Below are 25,690 nucleotides of genomic sequence, written 5' to 3' on the forward strand. Positions count from 1 at the left end.
AATATTGCTCAATCAAGACTATGCTTCTGTGGTTGACTTCCCACATCTTGCAAAGATCTTGAAGAAATCACATTCAGAAAAATCATATGGACATGGTTGAATGCCTCAACTCTTGGTTAATGAATAACCTTCTTTTAAATTGGCTTATTGCTGACCTCACAAGGCTTTCTATTTTGGCTCTCTTTAGAGTCTCTAAAATTTCAGAGAAAAACTCTTGAGTTTCAAAATGCCTATGGGTAAGAATAGGCTGATTTTACTACTTGGAATGCTCTGTTTGGAACAAGGTAAATCTGCAACTGTCTCTCTCCCCAAAGGTAAGTTCCAAATAAACTCTACAACTACCTTTGTCTGGAGGAATAGCCTTTGCTGGCAATGGGCCTCACATCTCCACTCCATATTCCTTTGGGCAAACAGGAGAAGCAAATGTATTTTGGAGATCTATTTGTTTTTCATGTAATTTTTTTGGACTTCTCTCCTGCAATCAGCATATGAAACCAGGTGGACAAGTTGCATTAATTTGAAGAAAACTGGGATTGTTCACTTATTTGGACACATTACACAATCCCATCCTCTTTTGTAGAGCAAATTCTGGAAATCAGCATAAATTTGGCAGCATTTGTAACCTTTTGGAAAACTAACTTGCTGGAAAATATGAAGCATGTTCGCTGAAGTATACTGTAAATGGTCTTTTTTCCTCAAGTAACATAAGCTGAGAACAGTTCTTGGCAGGCTTTTCTACAGTCAGATTTGCGTCAGCCCCAAGAATCATCATGTTTTCTGTCCTTGCTTCAATGAGTTGAGGAAATAGTAAATTTTGTGTCTAAGGTATTTATGATTCACTCAACTAAAATAGTTGAAAAATAAGTTTTTGATCCAATGTTATGCCTTCACTGCAGTCAGAATCAAAAGGCGTAGTTTTACATCCATGCTTTGCCATTAATTAGCTGTGCATCTCTTTGATTCTTTGTTTTCTCATCTGTAACATGGGAGTAATAGAGCTTGATTCACAGGCATAGAATGGGAGTTAAATGAGAAGTTACTTGAAAGAGCTTTGTATATTTTAACATAGTAATCTAAATAGCTGTGCTTTCAAGGATAAGTTCTCAAGAAAAACCATTTGTTCATCCACCCAGCTTTTCTAAGTGTCTACTGTATTCTAGGAACTGTGCTAAACCTTGGAAATATAGAAATGAATAAGATATTTTTTTTCTCAAGTAGTTCATAGTCCAGTGAGGGAGACAGATGGACAATTCACTATCATAATACTGCATGGCAAAAACTATAAAAGGCGAGAGGAAAGAGGACTACACAGTACAAAGATGAGACACTTAACACAGTTTGAGGAAGTCAAGGAAGGCTTCTCAGTTGAGGTGATCTCCAAGCTGAAGAATAAGGATTAGAGGATTCTTCTGGGTTGATTATGAGGCAGGGCTTTCTAAGCCCTCCTAGAAAACATGTAGAGAACAATAATCTGCAGTAGGGAGAAAAGATGTGCCATCCTTGAATTTCCAGGCAGTCACAAACATCTTTAATCTAGCCCGTCTACTAGCTGAGGAGTCATAAAATACCATTGAAGATAAATAAGTAAATGCAAGTTTTTCAGGGATAAAGTCTTTTCCACAAAGAGGAAAGAGTTTTTTCTTCCATTACCTGGCAATCCTTCTAGCTAATACCACTCCGGTATGTGAATCAGGACACTATCTTCTCTCCACTCCACCCTCTTTGAACAACCTGCCACTTCCCACTCTCGTAGAGAATTAAATCCAATATCTGACTGTGTGCCAGGCAGCATAGATCATGGTCTCAGACTCAGTCTTCTGGGTGGGGCAGAGGAGAAGATGTGCACGCAATTACAATCTAAGGCAGACTATGGCTTCATCCATTCAACCAATTAATTGAGCAACTTGTATGCATCAGGAACTGTGCTAGATATTGTGGATGTATATAGTCCTAAGATTCAGTTCCTATCTTTGAGGACCCCATAGTCTAGCTGGGTTGAAAGACATAGAAATAACTATAAATGCATGTGACAAATGTCATAGAAGTACAGAGAGCTGTGAGGAGTCTCTAAGGGGCCAGAGTGCTCAGAAGTAAAAAGGGGCTTCATGTCTGCTAACCCAGTGGCGATCTACCTCTGAGGCCCTTAATCTTCACATCAGAAAAGTAGAGCTCTTCATGATATGCCTGTTGTATGTAACAAAAGCTGAATAATCCCTTGTGCTGCAAATCCCACAATTCACTTAAAGACATATTGTAATATTTCTACATGCTCTATGTCCTAGAGTTCTTTCATACTCAGAAAAGTTGCCTGTCCCTCAGTGCTTGGAGCTATCTAATTACTACATTTTTGTGTTTTCTTTTACCAGGTCCCACTTGTGGGCGGAGTCTGGTGAAGGCACAACATTGGAATTACTTTAACATTTTCAGTCGCATTATTGGGGGAAGTCAAGTGGAAAAGGGTTCCTACCCCTGGCAGGTGAGTCTCAGGGAACATTGTCTGGTGGGTGGACTATGAGCTGTCTCAGGATTAGATCTCTCAGAATCACATGCTACTCATCAATGCACTCCATTCTGCCTAGCTCATCACCAGACATCTCATGAGTGTGTGCAAAGATCTAAATCCCTCATGATGTACACCAGTTGAGTTCCAGAAAAGATCTGTTCAGAATATTCACATGCACCACTGGCTTGCTCCAAAACTTGGAAATGCCATCCCAAACTTTCAGCCCCTAAGACAGAAGTCCCACTTCAAGAAGCTTAAAAATTTTTTAATTTGCAATTTAAAAAATAGTTTTCTGAGTCAATAAATATATTTAAAATATGCTTATCTCATTATAGTTTAAGATGACCAGGGAAATCAAAGGTGTAATATTCATAGGACTACTTTATGTCTGGGGTGTAAGGTTTGTATCTATACCATAGGACCCCTCAGGGAATAGTCAAGAGTATTACCTTTTTAATAGCTAACATCCTAAGAATTCTGTCTCAATTTAATTTCCCCATCCTCCCAGGCCATAGAATTGCCCTTGTGCTTCTGCCCCTAGCCTATGGTGTTTACATTTACTGTCTTTGAAAGTCTGACAACTTTCTTTATCCTGGAAGCCATGTTGTATTTTTGCCTCTTAATTTTGCAAGTAGAGTGATAGCTCTTTATTTTTACTTTCCTTTAGTGAGTCATATTAATTTCATATTAGTGGATATTTGGTAATGGTTGATTGATCGAGTTTGTGTTTAATCATTGATGGAATGGCTGAGTCATTGTCATTCGATTAACTGGTGAATTAATTAATTGGTTGAAGAGTTGATTCATCAGTTGCTTACTTGGTTGGCTAGTCAATTCAGAAGTACATATTCAAATTATAGTCAGAGGTGACTCATTGACTTTCTTACTTACAAGTAAGTAAAGTAAAACAACTTTTACTTGTTCTATTCTTAGCTTTTTCTCTGTATTAAATATCTTTCTCAATTGCTCATTGAATAATGTTTGGTCAAAAAGGGAACAATTCTAATAAATTGCTTCTTTTCTAATTTCAACAATGGAATTAAAAGTGTTACTTGTACTGTGTAGGTTGTTTTAGAGTCAAATCCAATACATAAACAGAACAAACCAAAGATAGAAAGTATATTATAGAGGCAGATTAAAAAATAGGCTTGGATGGAAACTAGACTTTCAGTGGTGAATACAATGCAGTCTTTAGAGAAGTCAAAATTTAATGATGCACACTTGAAATTTACACAATGCTATAAACCAATGTGACCCCAATAAAATAATTTTTTAAAAATAGGCTTGAAGGAGTTGTAGAAGTCAAATAGTTAAGAATATGAGAAAATTGTAGGCCCAGACTATTTCTCTAAGAGGCTTGGAGGAATTGGAGCACGTGTTGAAAGACTGCCTTAGCCCTCACCTTGCCTTTCTCCCAAACCTCTTCACCTGGACTCTACTATATCTTATGCTTCTTTTCCTTTCTCTTCATTCACAGATATTGTTCATATTGTTAGAGCAACAGTCTGGGTCAACAGTATTATAAAAATAAATAGATGATTGATAGATAGATACATAGATAGATAGATAGAGAGATAAATAGAGAGATAGATAGATGATAGATAGATAGATGGTAGATAGTAATAGATAGATACCAACAATTTTTACTAGCAATCATACTGTAGCCAGTCATCTGAAATTAACTACCTCTCCTGTGGACCAGGATTGGGAATGTTCTGGTTCCAGCACTGCTCTTTTTTCTGGCTGTAGTGAGGTCAGTTTTTCCCCTTCACAATCCATGGTTTCTGATATTTATGAGTAAGTTATCTCCAGGTTTTGGGGGATCCCAGGGCATTAACTTGCTCCCATTTACGGTCTTTGCAATTCAGGTGTCACTGAAACAAAGGCAGAAGCATGTCTGTGGTGGGACCATCATCTCTCCACAGTGGGTGATTACGGCTGCTCACTGCGTTGCAAACAGGTAAGAGAAGGTCCAGTCGTGAATAAAGGATGGTTTACCTTCTTCTCCCTTGGAATCAGCAGCAATAACTCTATTAAAGCATGGAACTCTGTGATATATGCTTTAGTGCAGGGACTATCTTAAATGCATAACATAAATAGAGCTCAGTGACACTGTCAGAGGATGCTCAGCTTGGTAGAAAACATACATCCCTTGCAGGAATAGAAAACTTTGTTTACTTAGGTATGACTAGAAGTTAATAAAGAAAAATATCCAAGTGAGAAAAGAAGTATCACAATGATAGATTTGTGAAAATTCTCTTCTAGTTTTCTTAAATATCAGTGAAAAAAATTATCCAGTTCATTAATTCATCTTAAGAAATGGATAAAAGAAAACAGAGGCCAGTAAAACATAAAGAGGCTCCATGTCTTCTTTCCTCTTGATCCTGCCTCTCTGCACTTCATTCCAACAACTTCCATCCTTGATCCATGTTCCTGTGTGCTCCAAATGTTCTGCTGTTGTCAGGGCTCTTGCTACTCTCCAGGCTGCAACCAAGATCATGTCCCCATATTTGCCCTCTCTCATTTCATGTCTGCAAACATCTCCTAGATATTTACTTGGTGCTAGACCCTAGTGGGTACCAAAGATAAAAAGACGTAATTCCTGTTCCCAGAGAGTTGATAGTCTAAAGAAGAGTCAACTGACAATTTCACTGCAATGTGGCAGGTGGTTAGGCTCGAGAGATGCTATGTATTAGGCTGGGTATCTAATATAGCCAAAAGCCAGGGAAGTATATCAAGAGAAAATGATGTCCTTTCCAATTTTGTATAAAATCATCACTTCTGGGAATGAAGGGTCCCAAAAGATGGGAAGCCCAAAGCTCTTATTCCATCTCAATGCATCCTATCAAGTTTCTTTCAGATAACTTTGCTGCAGGAAGAAGGGGAGTAGAATGGTCTTCCCATGTCATGCCAGGTCTCTAAATTACAAACATAAAGGAGTTAAGGAGAAGATCCTCACCTCCCATTGTTATATTCAGTCCCAAATCCCTGAGTGTGCATGTTCTCTGGGACATAAGAGTTACAGCGCTATTATGTCTTTAATAATATACATTATGCATTGGATCTCTGACATTAAAGCAGCATACTTAGTGGGAATCACAAATCATTCCCAAAGGATCTCACTGTTATTGAGGTCAGGCCAACTGCCTAGGGAGGCTAAATAAAGTCCACTATAGCTTTAGACCCCTGAATTACAATGTATATACATCTTCAGATATTTTACAAATAACATTGCAAAGTATTCAATTTATCATATAATTGGCTCCATACGAGGCCCCTTCTTTACTAGTCCCCCACTCAAATTGGGAACCTCTGCATTTTTACTAATAGTGTTGGAATCATTCTTACTTTCTCTGTTCAGCACCCTCACACCCCACATTATCCATCCACGTCATTTTGGAGGCCAGTTTGTCAACCATTACAACTATACTCAGAGGCTCAATAAAATCCATCATTTTGCTGTTTCCTCTTCATAGAAATATTGCATCAACTTTGAATGTTACTGCTGGAGAACATGACTTGGACCATGTAGAGCCAGGAGAGCAAACCCTCACCATTGAAACCATCATCATACACCCATATTTCTCCACCAAGAAACCAATGGACTATGATATCGCTCTTTTGAAGATGGCTGGCACTTTCCATTTTGGTAAACATTTGAGGCTCACTCTGAATTGTCTATACCATGTTCTCTATAACTTCTGTTCCACAGCACGTTATATGATAGGTAGCATATGCCCAACAGTTCTGCGTCATGGACTTTGAGATAGGGATTTGGAATGGAGGTTCCCCTACCTTAAACTCTTTTTGCTTGTGGCTTCAGATATAGGGTTATGTGGAGTCAGGAGAGGGTCTTTGTTTGTCTAACAAGTGACCCCTGGAGATGCCAGGCAGAAATATCACAACTCTTATAAGGTTTCTGGGGAACCACCTGGATGCCAATTGGTGAGTGGCTTCTGGTGTCCTCTCCTCCATGGATATGACAAGCCCTACCTTTCTCTCTTCTTCAGGTCAGTTTGTGCGGCCTGTGTGTCTTCCAGAACCAGGGGAACGATTTGAGGCTGGATTTGTTTGTACAACAGCAGGCTGGGGCCGCTTGACTGAAAGTAAGACCTTCTATGCTGCTACTCTTAAACAGATGTCAGAACTTCCTGGTAGACAATCAGAAGATAGAATTTTTAAAAATTATTTTATTGAGGTCATATTGGTTTATAACATTGTGTAATTTCAGGTGTTCATGATTATATATCAGTTTCTGTATAGATTACTTCATACTCATCACCAATAGTCTAGTTTTTATTCGTCATCATACATATGTGCCACTTTACCCCTTTCGCCCACTCCCCTACTCCTTTCCCTTCTGGTAACCACTAATCTGTTCTCCTTATCCATGTGTTTATTTATCTTCCATATATGAGTGAAATCATTTGGTGTTAGTCTTTCCCTGTCTGGCTTATTTTACGTAACATAATACCCTCAAGGTCCATCCATGTTGTTGCAAATGGCACAATTTTGTCTTTTTATATGGCTGAATAGTACCCCATTGTATATATATATATATCCCCCACATCTTCTTTATCCATTTTTCAGTTGATGGACATTTGGGTTGCTTCCCCATCTTGTCTATTGTGAATAATGCTGCAATGAACATACAGGGGTGCATAAATCTCTTTGTATTGTATTTTTTTAAAGAGTTGTGTAAACATTTTTAAAAATAGATAATACCACATTGTACTTAAAAATTCAGGTCTTTCCAAAAGACACAAGCCTAATGGGGCACCTGCAACTCAGAAAGGGTGAAAAAATGCCTTGCTGGGGCTCTTATCTCTGTTTTCCAGATGGCATCCTCTCACAAGTCTTGCAGGAAGTGAACCTGCCCATTTTGACCCAGGAGGAGTGTGTGGCAGCTCTGTTAACCCTAAAGAAACCCATCAGTGGGCGGACCTTTCTCTGCACAGGCTTCCCAGATGGAGGGAGAGATGCTTGTCAGGTAGGTGGGAGTGGACAAGCTGACAGGTCCCAGGCAGGGCTTCCCTCAGCTTTGTCATCTGGTGAGGGCTGTACGTAAGACTGGATTCTGGAAAGAAGAGTCAGAAGTGACAGGGGAGGTCAAGTCAAAATAAAGGGACAATTTAAACAACCTGTTTTTACCAAAGAGTGTGAATTCAGAGGAGGTCTTCCACTTTTTGCAAAAGATCAAATCACAGGGATAATGCCAACAATGAGCTCAGGATTCTCCCCTTCTGAAGGATGTCTGGCTGTTTCCTGTATAGAGATATCCAGTTTGTCGATAATGGGAACTTTACTTACCCTTCATTCCTCCTGATGACCAAGACCTCAAGTCAGTTTTACTACTGGGCAAGAATTCTCTGAGTCTGTAGGATGAGACAGGAGAAGAAAAAAAGTCTGATGTTTATGAAAGCCTAGGATGGGGACGAAGGGGGTGGAATTGATAGGCTCCAATGATATTTGAGGAGCTAGTATGAATTATACTTGGCTGTTCTTCTAGGCCCCTGAGTGCAAATTATTAGAAATTAAGAAATATCACTGATCCTCATCTAGCATCTTTGTGGGAGGAAAGAATAAGCACTTTGGGGCACAGACACTGACAATGATGGTAACTGAGGCTTTTTCCCCCCACAGGGAGACTCAGGAGGTTCCCTCATGTGCCAGAATAAGAAAGGGACTTGGACTCTGGCTGGTGTGACTTCCTGGGGTTTGGGCTGTGGTCGAGGCTGGAGAAACAATGTGCAGAAAGATGATCAAGGATCCCCTGGGATCTTCACAGATCTTAGTAAAATGCTTCCCTGGATCCACAAACACATCCAAATTGGTAATGAAGCCAGGACATCAGGTCAAGAAGCTAGGGCCAGAGAGCACATCAGCAGAGCCTAGACAAGTGAGGAGCACTGAGCAGACAGGCTCTGCTTCTGTTTTTAGTCTCTCACATAAAGATTGTGATAATTACTAAGTCAAAAGGAAGAGTAAAATATGGTGTATGGTACAGCATACAAATATTCAATGAAACATGAATACATCCATCCTAGACTTTGTCAAATTTGCCTTTAACTGAAACTATCTCAGCTGGTGATGTGTTTTCACCACTTACTTCTCAACTGTGCTAGCAAGATTCAGCAAGCTATAGCACAGGTCAGTGGTTATCAACCAGGGAAAATTTTGTCCCCCAAGGGACGATGTCTGAAAACATTTTTGGTTGTCACAACTAGGAGAGGGGGGTGCCACTGGTATCTAGTGGGTAGGGGCCTTGGATGCTGCAGAGCATCCTACAATGCACAAGACAGCCCTCACAACAAAGAATAATCCAGCCCAAAATGTTAGTAATGCTGCGATTGAGAAGGCCTGGCATAGACCCAGGTACCATAAGTCTGAGAAGACCCAGGTCTACTAGATTGACCAGTGAGTTAATTGAAATTTCATTCCTGCCTCCAAATTCAACTTAATTGTTTTCTTAACTGGTTGGCTTCCAGCCTCAATAGGGCTTCTATTCTTTACCAAAGGGAGAAATTCAATTAGTTAAAGTAATTCAAATTCGTTCAGTAAGAACTTGGGTCTGTTTTTAAGTGTATGGTACAGTGGCAGGTATCTGAGCCTTCAGTTCAAGTTGTAGCTATCCCAGCCACTCTTTTGTGGTTGTGAGAGAGTTATTTCCATCGTCAGCCTCCCTTCTCATATAAAATGAGAGGGGTAGGCCAGATGACCTCTTCTTGCTCTGTGTAACCTCCAAGCTAATCATGGCCTGCTTCTGAATCAGACCACTTAATAAAGAGTTGAAGTCATCTCATTAAAACACCCACGCCACTTTCCTGCTCCGTCAATTTATCCCTTCTGTTCTTTCCACAGATTAGATTCTCATTAGTTGCATATTGACTTAAAAATCTCTGCACTTTTGAGCCAGGTAGAGGCTAACTTCTTGAAATATTCTTTAGGATATCACAATCCCTGAATCACATCTCTCTTTTCCTTTCTCAGGGAAGCGGAGAAAAATCTCCAGAGGTGGGTATTTCTCGCAGCCTGCTCCACCAAGAGCGTGAATTAATATCTAGCGTCTCTGAGTATCTGTTGCCTTTGTAATCAAGTCTTCCTCTGCAAGAGCTCTCCTTGCTCACCAGGTATAAAACCACCATTTGGAGCACCCACGGGCATTCCCTGCCAGTCAGGGCAGTCCCTCGCCCAGCAGGAGCCCCGGATTCCCTCCCATTTCACTTCTTGTCAATACAGAGCTCCATCTCAATTCAGCAAACATTTACTAGCTTTAGATCAGAGACTCGAGGGAGGAGGGTGAGGTGGTACAGATGTGGTCAATAAGCTACATACCTTATCCTGAAAGTGTCCTTCCTTATACAGTGGACTTACTCACCCCGGTTGTTACACTGCAAGTCTAGAATGAATTCACTCTGTGACTTTGGGCAAGCTCCTTCCTACCTCTGGACCTCAGTTTCCTCATTCATAAAGAAAAGAGTTTGGACCAGATGGTCTCTAAGGCATCTTTAGCTCAAATCTTCAGTGGTTCTCTGCGTCTGTGGAACTATCTACAAAGAGCAATGTGGGATTAGAGTACCCTGAGTGCTCAGAGGAGTGAGTGGCTGCTTCTAGATGACAAAAAAAAAAAAGACAGGGGAGGCTTTGGAACACAGACATCTTTTAAGCTGAACCTTCAAGGACAAAGATGAGTAGGATTTTTTCAGGTGGAAATGGGATATAGGTAAAGAAAACTGTTCCAGCTCAAGGAATCATCCTTATCAAAGGATGAATACTAAAAGATGAAGATAGGAAAATTTAGGATGTAATAGAGACCAGTAAGTCAGTCAAAGAAGCTGTAGTGTAAGATATGTGATGGGGAGAAGATTAGACAGATAACTTGAGACCAAATTATGGAAACTTTGCATGCCAGTCAAAAAATTTCAACTTTTATTGAGTAATAGAAAGACTGATTAATTAGATAAATAGAGCTACACTTTAGTGGTATAAGAACAGCACAAGATTGGAGGATAGAGGTTAGAGTGAAAGGAAAAATAATTCAGGGTGGAATTATGAGACTATGCATTAGTTTAAGAGACAAGAAATGAAGGCCTGAACTAGGGCAATGGCCAGAGAATGAAAAGGAGGGAATAGAAACAAGAATGAGGACTTAGTAGACACTTAGATGAAGGGTGGTGAGGAAGAGGGAGGAATCAAAGACGATACCGAAGAAAAGGGCACATAAAAGTAGTCAAATCAGAAGTGGAATCAGTTTTGCAGACCCAGAGGAATTCCATTTGTCCTGTGTTAAGTTTCAGGGGAGATATCTAGGGGACTGCTGAAAAATCAGGGCTGAAGTTCACAAATGTAGAGATAACAGTTGAAACTGAGGCTACTAGTCAGAGGGCTCATGTAGACAGAGATGAAAACTAGGGATAGAATCTGCCTCTATGTATGTATGAATGTATAGAGTGTATGTATAGAGTGGAGTTATGCGGTCAAAGGAAGAAGAGTGAAGGAGAAGAAATCACAGAATCCCAAGGTTAGGCTGGATCTAAAAGGAACAAAAAGAATAAGGAATCACAGAAGCCAAGACAGGAAATAGTCCATGAAGAAAGGAAGCATGCATAAAGAACAACCAGCAGTTTCCAGTGCCTGCACAGGTCTGGAAGGAGGGGGCTGCCGTGGTTAGCCATCACTGTCAGCCCTGATTCTCCTGGCTTTCCCTTCCAGCCTCATGCAGTGAGCAGGATGGAGTGGTCAGTGGGTCTGAGGGGGAGCTGCAATTCCCAGAAAGCCCCCACCTATATTATGAGAGCAAGCAGTGAGTAGCCCCCTCTGCCACTCCTCCCCTGACTCCCACCTCCAGTCTGACTGTGCCTGTTAACTGGACCATGACAGCCACTTTCTGTCGAGAAATAACACCCTCTCAATGTGTCTGCCTGCAGCCTGTGTGTCTGGACCCTTCTGGTACCAGAGAAAATGCATGTGTTACTCAATTTTTCCCAACTGGATGCAGAGTCTTGTCACCACAATCACCTGTCGATATATTCTTTAGAAGACAAACTTATTGGTGAGTGGATTTTCACATCATCAAATGGACATTAGTGTCAGGAGGGCTTAACGGGGCCTGGTTACAATCTGTCTGGCACTGAGGCATCTGTAAACACCACACTTCCTGTCTCCAATTTTAAGACTCAGAATTGACAGTGGGAAGAAACCGAATCTGAGCCTGTGTGAGGGCTGTAAGGCCACAGTGCATTTCATTTGCTGCATCTGCTTCCCATGGAGCCAGGCTTCCTAGACTCATTTGGCAGATCTGGAACTCATCAGGTGTAAAATGTAGACATATTCCAGGGCCTCTTGGGGCCTCCCAGGCGGAATGCTGCTTTCCTAGGTATGCAAATGACCTTTACCTGCCTCAAACAACTAAGAAAAAAAATACTAATGGATAACCATGAGTAGCAGCCAAAGGTTACTTACATAAGAAACAGAAATGGAGGAGCGTTTCTGTAGTTCTTAGCTGGAGGTGATTTTGCCCCGCAGGGGACACTTGGTGATGTCTTAGACGTATTTTTGGTTGTCACAACTGGAGGGAGTGTTACTGGCATCTAGTGGGTAGAGGCCAGGGAAGCTGCAAAATATCCTACAATGTGCAGGACAGCCTGAACACAGAGAACGTTCCAGTTCAAATGTCAGTAGTGCTGAGGTTGAGAAACCCTGGTTTAGACAGTCCTGCATGATCATGACAAGTTCAGTTCTCCTGTGTTTTCTAGACTCTGAACAAAGAACCTTTGTCCATATGTTGCAGGGAAATTCTGTGGAGAAAGCCTCACTTCATCAGTTCTTGTTGGCACCAACTCTATCAGGCTGAAGTTTAGCTTTGATGCCACAGATTACGCCGCTGGGTTTAATCTCACCTATAAAGCTCTTAAACCAAACTACCTTCCGGGTAAAACCATTTACTTCTATCACACACTATCCAGGCCTTTTGTGGAGGTTGAGGCCCCATAGGAATTAAGTGAGGGGCGGGGAGCTCCTTCCGAGGCCCTCTTGGCTCCATAGCGGAGAGGAGCACGTGGCCAGTGAGGTGCGGGCACAGGCACTCCTTCTACGGTCCTGCTAACTCACATTTATCACGCACCCACGTGAGTTAAGAGGGCCTAATGAGTTCTGGAAAATCAGTGCACGAAGCTTTCCTTGTTGGCTCTGCCTGAAGAGTCAGCTCATGCATCATTTGTGGGAGACAGGAGGGAGAACAAAGAGGATTCCCTTTGCTTGGGTGAGGCCATTGTTTGAACGTTTCCCCTTGTGTTTCAGATTCAGGTTGCAGTTCCCTAACTGTCCTTTTTGAAGAAGGCCTCATACAGAGTCTTCGCTATCCTGAGGACTACAGTGACATGGCCGACTGTAACTGGGTTTTTCACGCCCCTAAACATTACCTAATTAAGGTACTGACTCTGGTTACCCTTACTTTGCTGTGGTATCTCCACAGAATAGCTAACATAAGCACCATGAGGGCAGAGGTTTTTATTTGATTTATTCACTGCTATATCCCTAGTGCCTGGTATCTGGCACACAAGACTCTCGATAAATACTTGAAATAACAGAGCAGACAATTTTCCCCTGTAACTACCCATACTTACCACTAGATGGCAACAGTGCACTTCACTTTTTGTTGAAGTGCTGCCTTAATCTTTGTTCTTGGTAATTGGTTTTATCAGTGTCTAGTCCCTTCTAGAAACAAGCATTTCCTCCTTATCAATTAAACTGCTAACAAAACATTTTGTAAGTAATGGATAACAAAAATCAATGACATCAAGGCCCAAATCATCAAGCTTTCCGTGCAGAGGGGACAGAGCAAGCAGAGGAACCACTGTCGAACAGGTAGAGACAGTTTAAGAGTTGCTGGTCTAGGAGTCGTAAGGTGCAGGGAGAGGTGGTGGAAGGTGAGGCTGAGGTCGTAGCTTGGAGGGCTTTGAATGTCAGCACCCAGGGTTTATTCACCATCTGATTAGCAGTGTTTATGGCCATTTGTTTGCTTGTTCATTAAACACTAGTGGGCCATCTGTGGAGATATGCTGCCAGAGAGCTGAAGGGGAGACTGCAGTCAGAGTGAGGCTGGAACCAGGCATTTATTTAGGAGTCTTTCTCTTAAAATAATAATTGAAAGCAAGAGAGTATATGGAGGGGAGAAAGTAGAGTAGAAAATAAAGGGAGAGGAGTAAGGGAGGACAAGACCTCAAAGTTCTCATATGTTTAAGAGGCCAAAAAAGACCTGAGACACAGGAGGAGAACCAAATTGGTGTGACGTGATGACAGTCCAGAGAGTGGAGGCTTTACTTTAAAACAAAACAAAGTAAACAAACAAAAATGTGTGGCCAATAGTTTGGGTTTAGCACACAAAGTTAGAGTCTAAAGAGGATGAAGACTGATCATTTGTTGTCCATTCCCACTCCATCACCCAATAAAAAGGTAGACTAAATGGACTGGACAACTGAACAATAGACAGGAGAGGGGAGTGGCGGGGTCTGAAGTATCAAGTTAAGTCGGACGTCAAGAGCAGAAACAAGAACACACAGGTTTTACGAGTGAGTGGGAGAAGATTGCACAGAGGATATAAGTATAGATCTTCTCTTTCTAAAAATTTCTGAAACCCGAACAGAGTCAAGGCAGAAATTGCAGGAGGAAGCAGAATTAAGGGAACATTTGTTGTTGCGATGGGGGATAAAAGTTTAAGTATGAGCATATTTCCGGAAAGAAGAAGAGAAAACGTAGTTGAAAAATCTGAACATGCCAGAGCTGGAAGTGATTCAAAAACATCTATTCAATAAATGTACACTGAGTGCTGTGCCTGGGTGAAATCATGCTCTCACAGCCGGCCAGTGACAGCATCATCTTGCAAGACCCATCAGAGATAGTAATTTGGAAACTAGTATTACAAATCATAACTATGTGCATAGCATTGGACTTCGAGAGGAAAGGGTCCATTTCCAGAAAGTATCCCATTAAGAGTTTAAGAAATGTTTCAACGAATCCCGTTTCTGATGCATCTCCTTCCCCCCATACCTACATTCCCATTAATGATCACTTGCCTCCACTTTTGTCCTATCCACACAGTCCTCTGTGTCTTGTGCCAAGTGCTCAGGCTCCACTGAATCCCCATCATCTGTGTGTTTAAAATCCAAACTCCTACCGCATCAGCTCCATCTTCCACAGCTCCTCACTTCCAACCCAATTCGCCGGTGCTACCAAGTTGCTCAAAGGCTGCTCTTTGCTTTTTCCTTGCTCCTCCTTTGCATTGCTCCCTCTGTCTAGATGCTTCCCTTCCCTTTGCCTGACACAAAACAGGTTCCCCACTCAGGAAATAATATGAGAGAAGGAAAAAGCAAATGTACAAATATATTCACATTTTTAAGAGAGCCAAAAAGTGGAACTTTCATAATTGTCCAAGGATAGAGATAAATGGAATATTATGCTGCCATTAAATATTATGACTATAGAAATGATGGAGATAAGATTTGTCATGATTTATTCTTGGTGAGCCCAGGTTGGTCCCAAGTAATCATCTTTCTTTTATAGAGTATTACACATCCTATGTTTAAGAATCTACTCTAGAATTTTGCTGAGGTTTACATTTAAGCTTAGTATCCAAAATCAAGTCTCTCTAACCCATACTAGGATTTCCATTTTCACAGATGTCCATGACTTCTCAAAGTTCACTGCATTGACTCTGAGACCACCTTTGCAAATGCTTTTAGTAGCTCAGATGATCTTTTGTCTTACATCAGCACTTAGACTGACTCATACCTGTGCCATATCAGAATTTGTCAGTGAGCCGTAGAGATTTATTGGCAGAAAGACAAGGCAGATGGGAACAGGGGCCAGATATATCCTGCCAAGTAGAAAGACACAGTCTCCAAGGGGCACAACCACCTTCAATCTTGTTTCAGGAGAACTGGAGGTTCAAGATGAAATATCAGGAACCAGGTGTACAACAGTAAGATGTCCAGAGAAGCAGTTGGGTGTCCATGGGTTCCTTGTCTAACCCAAAGCCTCGTTGCTTCCAGTGAAAAAATCTCCACGGGATGGCTCTTTTCATCTCTTAGAGCTGTGACAGAGCTCAAATATTTGTACATTTTCCCACCCTTTATTCAGCCCATATTTGGTAGCTTAGATGTCTCAGAAGGTTTGGGAGCCTGTGATGTGGCATCTTTTCCTAAGTCATTTAACCCACTCATGAATGCCCCACTCACTTGCTCATCTAAGGTCACGCTCCAGAGCAAGTTGAGCAATCCCCATTTCTCCATTTAATCAAAATCAGGTACTTCATTCCTATTGTTTACTCTGGATGTAATGTGGAGTCTTCTCAGCTTTCTTTTCAGAACCTGGAAATAGAGGAAAGTGGAGACTGCACTTCCGACTATGTGACAGTGCACAGCGATGTCGAAAGGAAGAAGGAAATAGGTTCGTGTTCCCCTGGGGCCTCAGCTTTCATGGTTTGCTTTTGGGCCCAGTGCTTTTTGGGAATAAAAATGATCTGGCTCAATTTTCCTTCGTTCCCGGGCACCACTTCCATCTCTCCCTATGCTCTCACCACAACTCCTTCTACACTGGGGCAGGAAGAGCGAGAGGGGGAATCAAAGACCCATTTGAGTGGCCGGCCTGGTGGTGTAGCGGTTAAGTTCATGTGTTTTGCTTCAGCAGCCTGGGGTTTGTGGGTTCGGACCCCTGGCATGGATCTACACACCGCTCATCAACCGTGTTATGGTGGCGTCCCATGCGCAGGGTAGAGGGAGATTGTCACAGATGTTAGCTCAGAGCCAATCTTCTTCACAAAAAAAAAGAACCACTTGAACAGAAAATGTGGAAGGCCACAATGAACTAGGGGTCTTTGGAGGAAAGTGCCATTACATAAGCCCTGTGGCTAGAACCAATTCCCTCAGTGGTATTCCCAGTAGGAGTATTTGTGAGATAAAGAGAATTGAAATGTTGATGGGGTTAAATACATACTAAAAAGAAGCAAACTGCTTTTCTATTGTGAAAACAAATTCTGACATCCACCAGAAAAGTTTATTTCTCACAATTATCTAAAGGACAAATGTTTTCTCCTATCCAATCCCATGTCTATTTGCTGGGCCCTTGACCACGTCTTGCCTGGGCTGGGCTTGAACCAGCTCGGTTGTGTGGCTTTGTCATCCCAGCCCCTGTGCTGAGCTCCTCGGATGTAATGCTCATCACCTTCCAGTCAGATGAAAATGTGACCTTCAGAGGCTTCCAGGCTACAGTCTCCTTCATTCCTGAAACAGGTAAGAAGATAGAGGCACCAACGCCTCAGGTTTCAATTCTCATCCTCATAATGCAGTAATAAAGGGTGGCCTTTAGAGCCCAACATGGATACAGTCAGTTCTCATTATTGGCAGCAGTTCTGTTCTATAAAGTCACCAGGAACACTGGATTCGTGGTCCTAGGGGAAATACAGGGTTAGGTTCTTATGAGCCTCTGGTTTATGTGTGTTTCTGTTTAAAGTCACCTTATTTAATATATATTGTTGATTCATTAACATTGAACTCACAACCAATATAGTGAACTCACCACTCTACCTTGTGCCTGAACAAAGCTTATCTATCACACGTATTTTCTCCATAAGGCACATCCCAGCCTCCGTGCACTTAGGACCATGAGATGGCACTTCACCACTATTTTTTAGGGCCATGTTAAACAGCAAAATAACAACAAAAACCACAAAAATGCAAGAAAATGTGGCACTAAACAGACCATGGAAAGGACACTTGTTTATAGCATGAGAGCTAAAACAAGAAGGCAGAGCATCGCCTCATTAGACGTCAGCTAGGAACACAGGCATCAGGTGACTCAAATTTTTCCCTGCTCTGCACACGTCCATGAGTGACCATGAAAGCACCATGAGTGTTGGTTTTGAGTTACAAATAAATGTTAGCTAGTAGGTGAATTCGCAAATACGGAATCCGTGAAAAATGAGGATCAACTGATGTCTGAATCTTGGTCTATTCTTATAATTGTGTGATCTAAGAGTCACCTAAGACATTTTCTTCAACCTTACAATGGAAGAATAATACACACCTAGTAAGAATGTAGTGAGGATTGACTCAGATAAGGTACGCTTGGCCACGAGCAAGCGTGTGACACATAACAGAGTCTCGAAAATGTGAAATGTCTTCACCAACCCCCAGTCCCTAAACACTTGAACTACACAGCTTACTTCCACATCCTCACACCCCTGAGCACTCTGTCCAAATTCCACAAAGCCAGTATGGGCTTCTCAAGTTGTTCATTCTTGTTAGGCAGTAAGTAACTGCTTATGGCAAAGCCAGGCTGTAGTTAAATAATGCACTTGTAGTAAATGTAGTAAAATACTCCACTTTACAGTAAAAATACCCATAGAGTTCATCTGACGGAGATGCTCCAGAATTCTAACAATAATAATTTTCTGATAAGTCCCAAACACTGGCCTTGTCTGTGATCTGAGCAATTGTATTATGCTTACACCCAGATTTAAACATCTCTAGATCAGAGGATGCACCAATGTTTTTGGAGACATGGAATGTACTGTCTGAAGAACCCAATGCTCCTGGTAAGCTCTTTTGGGGAATGTGACCAAGAGATACCCACAGAGTATATCAGCCAGGGTTCAACCAGAAAACCTCAAAAAGATATGTTGGAGTCCTAATGTCCAGTACCCCAGAATGTGACCTTATTGGAGACAGAGTCTTTACAGAAGTAATCAAGTTAAAATTAGGTCTATAGTGTGGGCCCTAATCCAAGATGACTTATGTCTTTATAAAAGGGGAAATTTGGATGCAGAGAGAGACACACACATAGGGAGAACGTCATATGAACATGAAGCCAGAGATTGGGGTGACGCATCATCTACAAGCCAAGGAACGCCAAAGATGGCCAGCAAACCACCAGAAGCTAGGAGAGAGGCATGGAGCAGATTCTCCATCACCACCCTCAGAAGGAATCAACCCTACCAACACCTTGGTCTCAGACCTCTGGCCTCCAGAACTGTGACACAATAAATTTATGTTCTTGTAAGCCACGCAGTTTGTGATATTTTGTTATGACAGACCTAGCAAGCTACACCAGGAACTGGGTTACACAATTGTAGGGGCTGACTAAGCAAGTAAATCCACAGGGCAGGCACTCAGAAAGGGAAGACCACAGAACACTGGAGTTGCACGGGCATGGGCTGAAGCTATTCTCCACAGGCAGAATTTCTTCTGTCTTTTGGGGAAGTCTCAGCTCTGCTTTTAAGGCCTTTCTAACTAATTAAGTCAGGCCCACCCAGATTATCCAGGATGATCTTCCTCTCCTAAGTCAACTGATTAGGGACTTTTATTCCATCTGCAAAATCCCTTCACAGCAACATCTAGATTAATGTTTGAATATCTGGGGGCTGTAACCTAGCCAAGTTGACAAATCAAAAAAGCCATCGCATAGAGCAATGTGGGCTGTGGTCATTGTTCCTTTTGCTTAAAGCAACACTGAAATATTTTCAGTCACAAGAGTCAAAATTCCCATCTCAAGTGATTCATTCGGTGGGAATGGCTAAATAGTGTGCCAAACTGTGGTCTGACTCAACAAGGTCCATCCACTGAAAAAAAAAAGTGAGTATGTCACTATGTTTTAATGCCAGTGAGCCTGGAGAAGTGCTGGACTGTCTCTTCTTGTTTCCTCCATCACGTCCACATGTGCGACACCTTGGTCCACATGGACAATGTGGTGAAGGGAGCAAGCAGAGGATGGAGCAGGGAAGCATTTATTGTTTGCCTTTTGATAACTTGTCAAGAGAAAAATCAAGCACCTTATTTTTAATGTTTTTAATTTTAATTTTCTTTACTTTTATAAATTATCTGACACATAGAACACAGAATAATAGAGAATGTGAAGAGTGAGCATTTCTTTTAATGAGAAGGGATGGATGCAGTCTGTTCTGGCTTCGTGGACCTCATGATGCATCAATGCCCTGGGTAGAAAATCTTGGTAAAGTGCAGCTGTGGTGGTTCCTTCTCTTGGCCACCATGGGGGTACATCCTCAAAGCCAATTTTCTCAGCCTAAACCAAGTACGATATTTTCTAAGGAGTGTCATTACAACACTCAGCAAGATTTATTCATCACTTTATCCCCAGCACCTACCGCAGTGCCCAGAACACAGCAGATGCCAAATAAATATTTGGTGAACCAAACTAAATAATCCGCAAATAGCTCCTGATGTAAAACCTCAACAAGAGAAACTTTCCTGATTTTTTCTCACTGAACTCACACCCACTTTATGGCCCTCTTCTTTTATACAAATACGCATGAAAACTTTAAAAGGGACAAGAAAAAGAGTTTACATGTGCCCTGTTCTAAATAGCACACCTAACCTGGATCACGTAAGTCGTTCAATAAGCAATTTTGTCCTTCACTTTTTATTTTGAAATTTTGCAAATCTACAAAACACGTGGAAGAATAATACAAAGAACACTTTTTTACCCTTCACTAGTATTCATCAATTGTTGACATCCCGACACATTGGCTTAATATTCATTTGGTGTCTTCTCTGTACAAATCTCTAGGGCATGGGAGAGGAGGGTATAAAGAGGAAGAGATATGGTACCTATCTTCAATAATTTATATCTTAATAATGAAAATTAGGTGTACAAATAGATGATACTGTATTACTTCCATTTATATAAAACTAAAATCATTCAAAACTAATACAGAATACACGATGCTAGATGTCAGGATAGAAGTTACCCTCTGGAGAACTAGTGACTGGAAAAGCTCCTGATGGGTCTTCTGGGATGCTGCTAGTCTGTTTCTTGATCTAGGTTCTGGTTATACTTTTTGAAATTTCATTCAAAGTCCTTTACTACTTGAGTATTTTTCTTATGTATGTTATATTTCAATAAAATTCACAACAAGAGAAAAAAGTGTACAGAAAACTATAATACAAGAAAATACTGAAATAACTTCTGGATGAGATAATTAGGAAACTGGCATTTGATTTGTGCCCACAAGGGTGAGTAGGATGTCAACCTTATTCCATACACTATGGGGAACCTTGGATGGTTTTGATCAGGGCAGTGACATGATTAAAGCAGCACTTTTTGGAGGCTATTTTGGGAGCATGAGGAGGATAGGAAAGATAAACTGCAGGGAAACTAGTCCAGGTGAGCAATATTGAGGATCTGAGCTCAAAAGTAAAAGGTGGATGCAAGATATATTATGGATATAGAATCTAAAGGGTTTGGAGACTGCATAGTTGGAGCAAAAAAAGGGAGAAGTCAAGGGTGAGCTTGATATTTTACTCTTGGGTGAAATATCCACCTCCAGTAGTGTATATTTTTTTAATCTCTCTGGAATACTACAAGTATTTCTCATTATTCCAAGGTGTTTGTTAGAGTGCCCGGCACAAGGGAGATGCTCAGAGATTATAATCTGGGCTTGATGGTGAGGAGGATTCATGAATAATAAAGATGCGTCTTCTTGGCCCGTTCCCAGGTGGCCTCTGCAGAGCCCCTTCCCACTTCCCCCTTCCAAGTTTCTTTCCAGCCAGTTTGTGGGAGGCAAGGAGGCTACAGCCAGCTCCTGGCCAAAGCAGGTTAGTCTGCAGATTGCCACCAGGCATTTCTGTGGAGGGCCCATCATTGGGAAGACCTGGCAGTCACCCCTGCTCATTGCTTCACCAGTATGTAAGCACACCCAGGGAATGGAACATGCTGGGAGCTGATGGTTTAAATTAGGTAGTCGTTAATTCTTCAGCTACCACCTCCGACACGCATCAGGGTCTTCTGCTACTTCCGCATTCACCACCATGAGGGGCAATCCATCTCCCCAGGCAGAACTTGAACTCCTCGAGCGCTCAGGAAAGTTCTGCCCCCTCACATTGTGCCTCTTCTATATTTTAATTAAACATGAGGCTGGCTGTTGGATAGAGAGATACTTATTGTATCATATATTACTTCCTAGGATTTTTAGATCAGAATTAATATTGAATTCTGTGAAACAATTTTTAGCATCTACTTGAATGATTTTCTCCTTTGATTTATTAATGTATTAAATCCATATTAATAGAATTCCTAACATTCCTACATTCCTGAAATGAATCCCACTTGGGGACAATACATTCATCTTTCAATGTACTGCTGGGTTCTGTTTACTAATATTTCACTTAGATTTTTGCATCAACATTCATAATTGAAATTGACCTATAGCAGAGGTTCTCAAAATGTGATCTGGAGACTGCTAGGGATCTCCAAGACCGTTTTAGGGGGGTCTGCAAAGTCAAAACTATTTTTGTAGTAATACAAAGACATCATTCTTCCTTTTTACACTCATTCTCTCACAAGTGTGCAGTGTTTTCCAGAGGCTGCATAACATGTGCTATCTCAACAGATTGAATGTAAAAAGCAGACAGGAAATCCCTCCTGTCTTCTTTTTGGTCAGACGTTACAGAGTTTTGAGAAAATGTGAAACAATACCAATCTTATTTAAATTTTTGTTTTAGAAAATGTAGTTATTTGAATAAACATGTTGTTTATGTTAATACCTAATGTTTTATTATGGTTATTTTAAACAAATTAACAAATTTTTTTTTAATTTATGTTTTAATTTCTAATATATTAACTACTGATAAATATTATCCACAGAAACAAAAGCTTTTTAGGAGTCTCAATGATTTTTTTCAAAATGTAAACGTATCCTGTGACCAAAATGTTTGATTGCTGGCCTGTGGTTTTCTTGTTATAGTCTGCCTTTGCCAGACTTGGGTATCAGTTTTCTTCATGAAAAGAACTAAAGAGCTTTCCTTCTTTTTTTTTATTGAGCTATAATTGACATGTAACATTATATTAGTTTCAGGTGTACAACATAATGATACGATATTCATATATATTGCAAAATGATCACCTCAATAAGTGTAGTAACATCCATTACCACACATAGCTATAATTTTTTTTCTTGTGATGAGAACTTTTAATCTACTCTCTTAGCAACTTTCTCTTAGAGCTTTCCTTCTTGCTCTAGACTTTGCATACAATTTACGATGTGAGAATAATAAAAAGTAATGTCATGCAGTTACATATTTTAAACATCTATTCATCGAAGGCTTAATGGTAACTTTCTCAATTTCCTTCATTGTTATTGGTTTTTAGGTTTAAAAATTTCTCTTTCAGTCAATTTTGATAATTTATAATCTCCTAGTAATAGTTATCACATTCAGATTTTCCTACCAATTGCTTTGAGTTGTACAAAACATTTCCTTATAATTAATACCTTCTGTTTTTGTGATATTTTCTACTTTCCTAATTTTGCGTATTTTCAAAATCTCTTTTTAAAATTAGACTAGCTAGTGTTTTGTCATTTTATAGAGATTTTATTTTAGAAAACAGTTAAATTTTTTTAATGAACATATTTCCTCTGACTGCACCCTCTTGAGTCATTTCAGCTGACCTGGACAGGCAGGCTGAACAGGGCTGGGAACGGAAGCTCTAAGATACTTCCTGCCAATGGCTGATGGGCACAGCTATAATCTGTCCAAGACTTGATTATGTTTCCATTAGAGCTCTTAACTCATTGAGTGATGTCAGACAGATTGCTTCATGTTTCTGAGCCCTAGAATCTTTTATATACCAAGAAGAGAGGATATTCTCTAGACACTTGCTATGCTGCTGGAAGGGTTGGCTGCTGCTTTCATTGCCATGGTCATGCCTTGCTTTCCCTCCGATCCCAGGGCTCCTTAGAGAGCCACCTCCTAACTTCACATGTTTTAATGAGGCCATATCTGAGATTCCTTTTTGTTTCACTTTCTAGGGAACAGCACGCAGCTGCCTGGGTGGTGAATGAAAGTGTCCATGATTTGGCCAAAGGCTCCCCTCAGGTAAGAGGCCTCCTGAGCCTCCCTTCTCTCCAGGGATCCTGGCCGCCAGCACTTCACCGTGACTGCTGCAGCCCCACTGGATCGTGTGGTTCCCAGTGTTAGCCAGGGGTTGGTCATAGATGTTTCTCTAGGGGAGTACAGGATTTGGACTGAATTTTTTTCTCTTCATAAGTAGAGAAATGGGGGAGGATTCAAGAGCCAATTTCACGTTTGTCAATTGTGTCTAGCTTCACAATGGAGGCTCTTTCTTCTCCCGGAAACCTACCACTGAAGATTTGTTTGTGGGCCAGCCTCTCCTTGTTTCCAGTCCCAACGGGACTTAGAATGAGCAATAGTCATTTAGGAAACTCTCCCTGAGGCCCACATCCACCTGGTGCCATGCTGGGCACTTGCAACACAAGGATGAGTCAGACACCATCCCACGGAGTGAGCAGGTACTGGCAATTCAAGTCGTTTCCTCTTTTAGGGGAATTCAAGCACCAAAGCTCCATGTGCCTCGCTTCTTCAGTGGGTCTATTTAAGACTCCTTTCGACTTACCAGAGGAGGTCCACCAAGCACATCATCATCCACCCTACAGCACCACAGTGGACTATGAGTTGGCACTGTTGCAGCTGCCCATCCACTTCGGTTCAATTGGCACGTTCGTCCAGCCTGTCTGCCTGAGAGAGGCCAAGGGCTGCCTGCCTCCAGGGTATGCACAGTCACAGGATGGGGCTGTCATCCAGGCCTGTGATCAGCCCTCACACCAGTGTCCTTGGAACCTTACATCTCTGCAGCACTTCACAGACTCCTTACCTACACACCTTCTCTTGGTTGCTTCTCACACTGCCCCTGTGGTGTGAAAAGGTGAGGACACTTACCCCATGTTCAAAAAAAGGAAAGAAACTGAGGCTTATGAAGTTAAAATGACAGTGACACAACTGCTAGGTGAGACGTGGCCTGCACTAGATTCAGTTTGAGCACAGTGATCTTTCCACTGCCCCGACATTGGCTGTCTCAGAGAAGGAGCCACTAATTCTACACTACTCTGATGCCATGTTGCCCTTCCCTACCCTATGATTGACCATTTAATTTATTCATTCTTTCATATGATCATATGCAAGTCCTCATTGAGCATCATCTTCTTACCAGACTCTCTATTAGGCTCTGAGGATGCAAAATCCCCCTTTGCCCAATCCATGATTTCTAGCACAGGACTTGAGAACCCTGTGCAACTGTTTTCCGTACAAGGTGGTAAATGCTGTAACAGATGTGAGCGCTAAGTTCAGAGGGAACACTGAGAAGGAAGTTTCACCCTGGGAGTATCAGGGAAGGCTTCACTAAGGATTAAACATTTATGCTGGGTCTTAAAAGAATCAGAAGTTTTTCAGATAAACAGACAGGGGAAGGCATTCCGTTCAGAGGAATTGGCATGAAATAAGGATCAGAAAGGCTAAGCAAATGGATATTGAGGGCCAAGGGGGCAGTTATGTGTGGCTAGTGCTTTGACAGGGGGATTTGAGGGGAGATTATTTAAAATGACAGCCTGGGTCCCAGTTGTAAAAGGCCTTATTTTGGTGCTAAGAAGGTTGGACTCTATCTTGTAGTCAAGTGATGAGAACTACTGCTGTTTGAATGCAGAAGATAAAAAAAAAAATCAGACCTGTACTAAAGAAAAGTTAATCTAGCAGAAGTCAAGAGGATGGGTGGATAGAGGGAGAGTGGAGGCAGGAAACAGTTGAGGAGATGCATAGATATAAGAGCTCAAATAAATTATGATGAGGACTACAAGAGTGACAAGGAGGAAAAAGTAGGTTCAAGAGATTGTTTTCACAGAATCGACAAGATCTGATGACTAATTATGTTTAAAATAGAGGAAAGAAAAAGTCACATACGTACAAAAGTGACCCCCAGGTACCTAACTCAAGTGATTGCATAGATAAAAGCTAATAATAATAATAGTTAACATTCATTATTTACTCTGGGCCAAACCCTTTATATGCATAATCTCATAGAATCCTCTCAGTAAATAAGAGAAATAGGTACTATCATTAACTCTAATTTTACAGATGAAGAAACTGAAGCTGAGTGATCAAACCCTTTGCCCATATAAGTGGCCTAACTGGGATTCAAACCCAGGACTGTCTGAAGTCAAAAGAAACTAGTGCTCCTAACGACTGTACTACACTGCCTCTACTTCTACTGTTAAGCAAAAAAAAAAAAAGAAAAAAAAAGGAGGGGGGACTATCATAGCAGTAGCAGATTTGGGGAGGGTGTGAGAGGGCGAAGATGAATTCAGTTTGTACCTATTCACTTTTGAGG

General features: G+C 41.3%; 1 protein-coding gene across 1 annotated transcript; it reads left to right on the forward strand.

The window, feature by feature from the left end:
* Positions 1 to 226: 226 nt before the first annotated feature.
* On the forward strand, positions 227 to 24,231 carry OVCH2 (ovochymase 2). Its single transcript, XM_087433970.1, has 16 exons — positions 227 to 314; positions 2,367 to 2,476; positions 4,372 to 4,463; positions 5,980 to 6,152; positions 6,514 to 6,609; positions 7,342 to 7,493; positions 8,147 to 8,336; positions 9,494 to 9,517; positions 11,216 to 11,306; positions 11,431 to 11,555; positions 12,294 to 12,434; positions 12,803 to 12,933; positions 15,856 to 15,949; positions 16,660 to 16,791; positions 18,015 to 18,095; positions 23,855 to 24,231. The coding sequence occupies exons 1-16, from the start codon at positions 227 to 229 to the stop codon at positions 24,229 to 24,231; spliced, it is 2,097 nt and encodes a 698-aa protein (XP_087290096.1).
* Positions 24,232 to 25,690: the final 1,459 nt, after the last annotated feature.

The sequence above is a fragment of the Ceratotherium simum genome, chromosome 7, assembly GCF_057802395.1.
Source record: "Ceratotherium simum simum isolate JZ-2026a chromosome 7, ASM5780239v1, whole genome shotgun sequence".
Classification (NCBI taxonomy): Eukaryota; Metazoa; Chordata; class Mammalia; order Perissodactyla; family Rhinocerotidae; genus Ceratotherium; species Ceratotherium simum.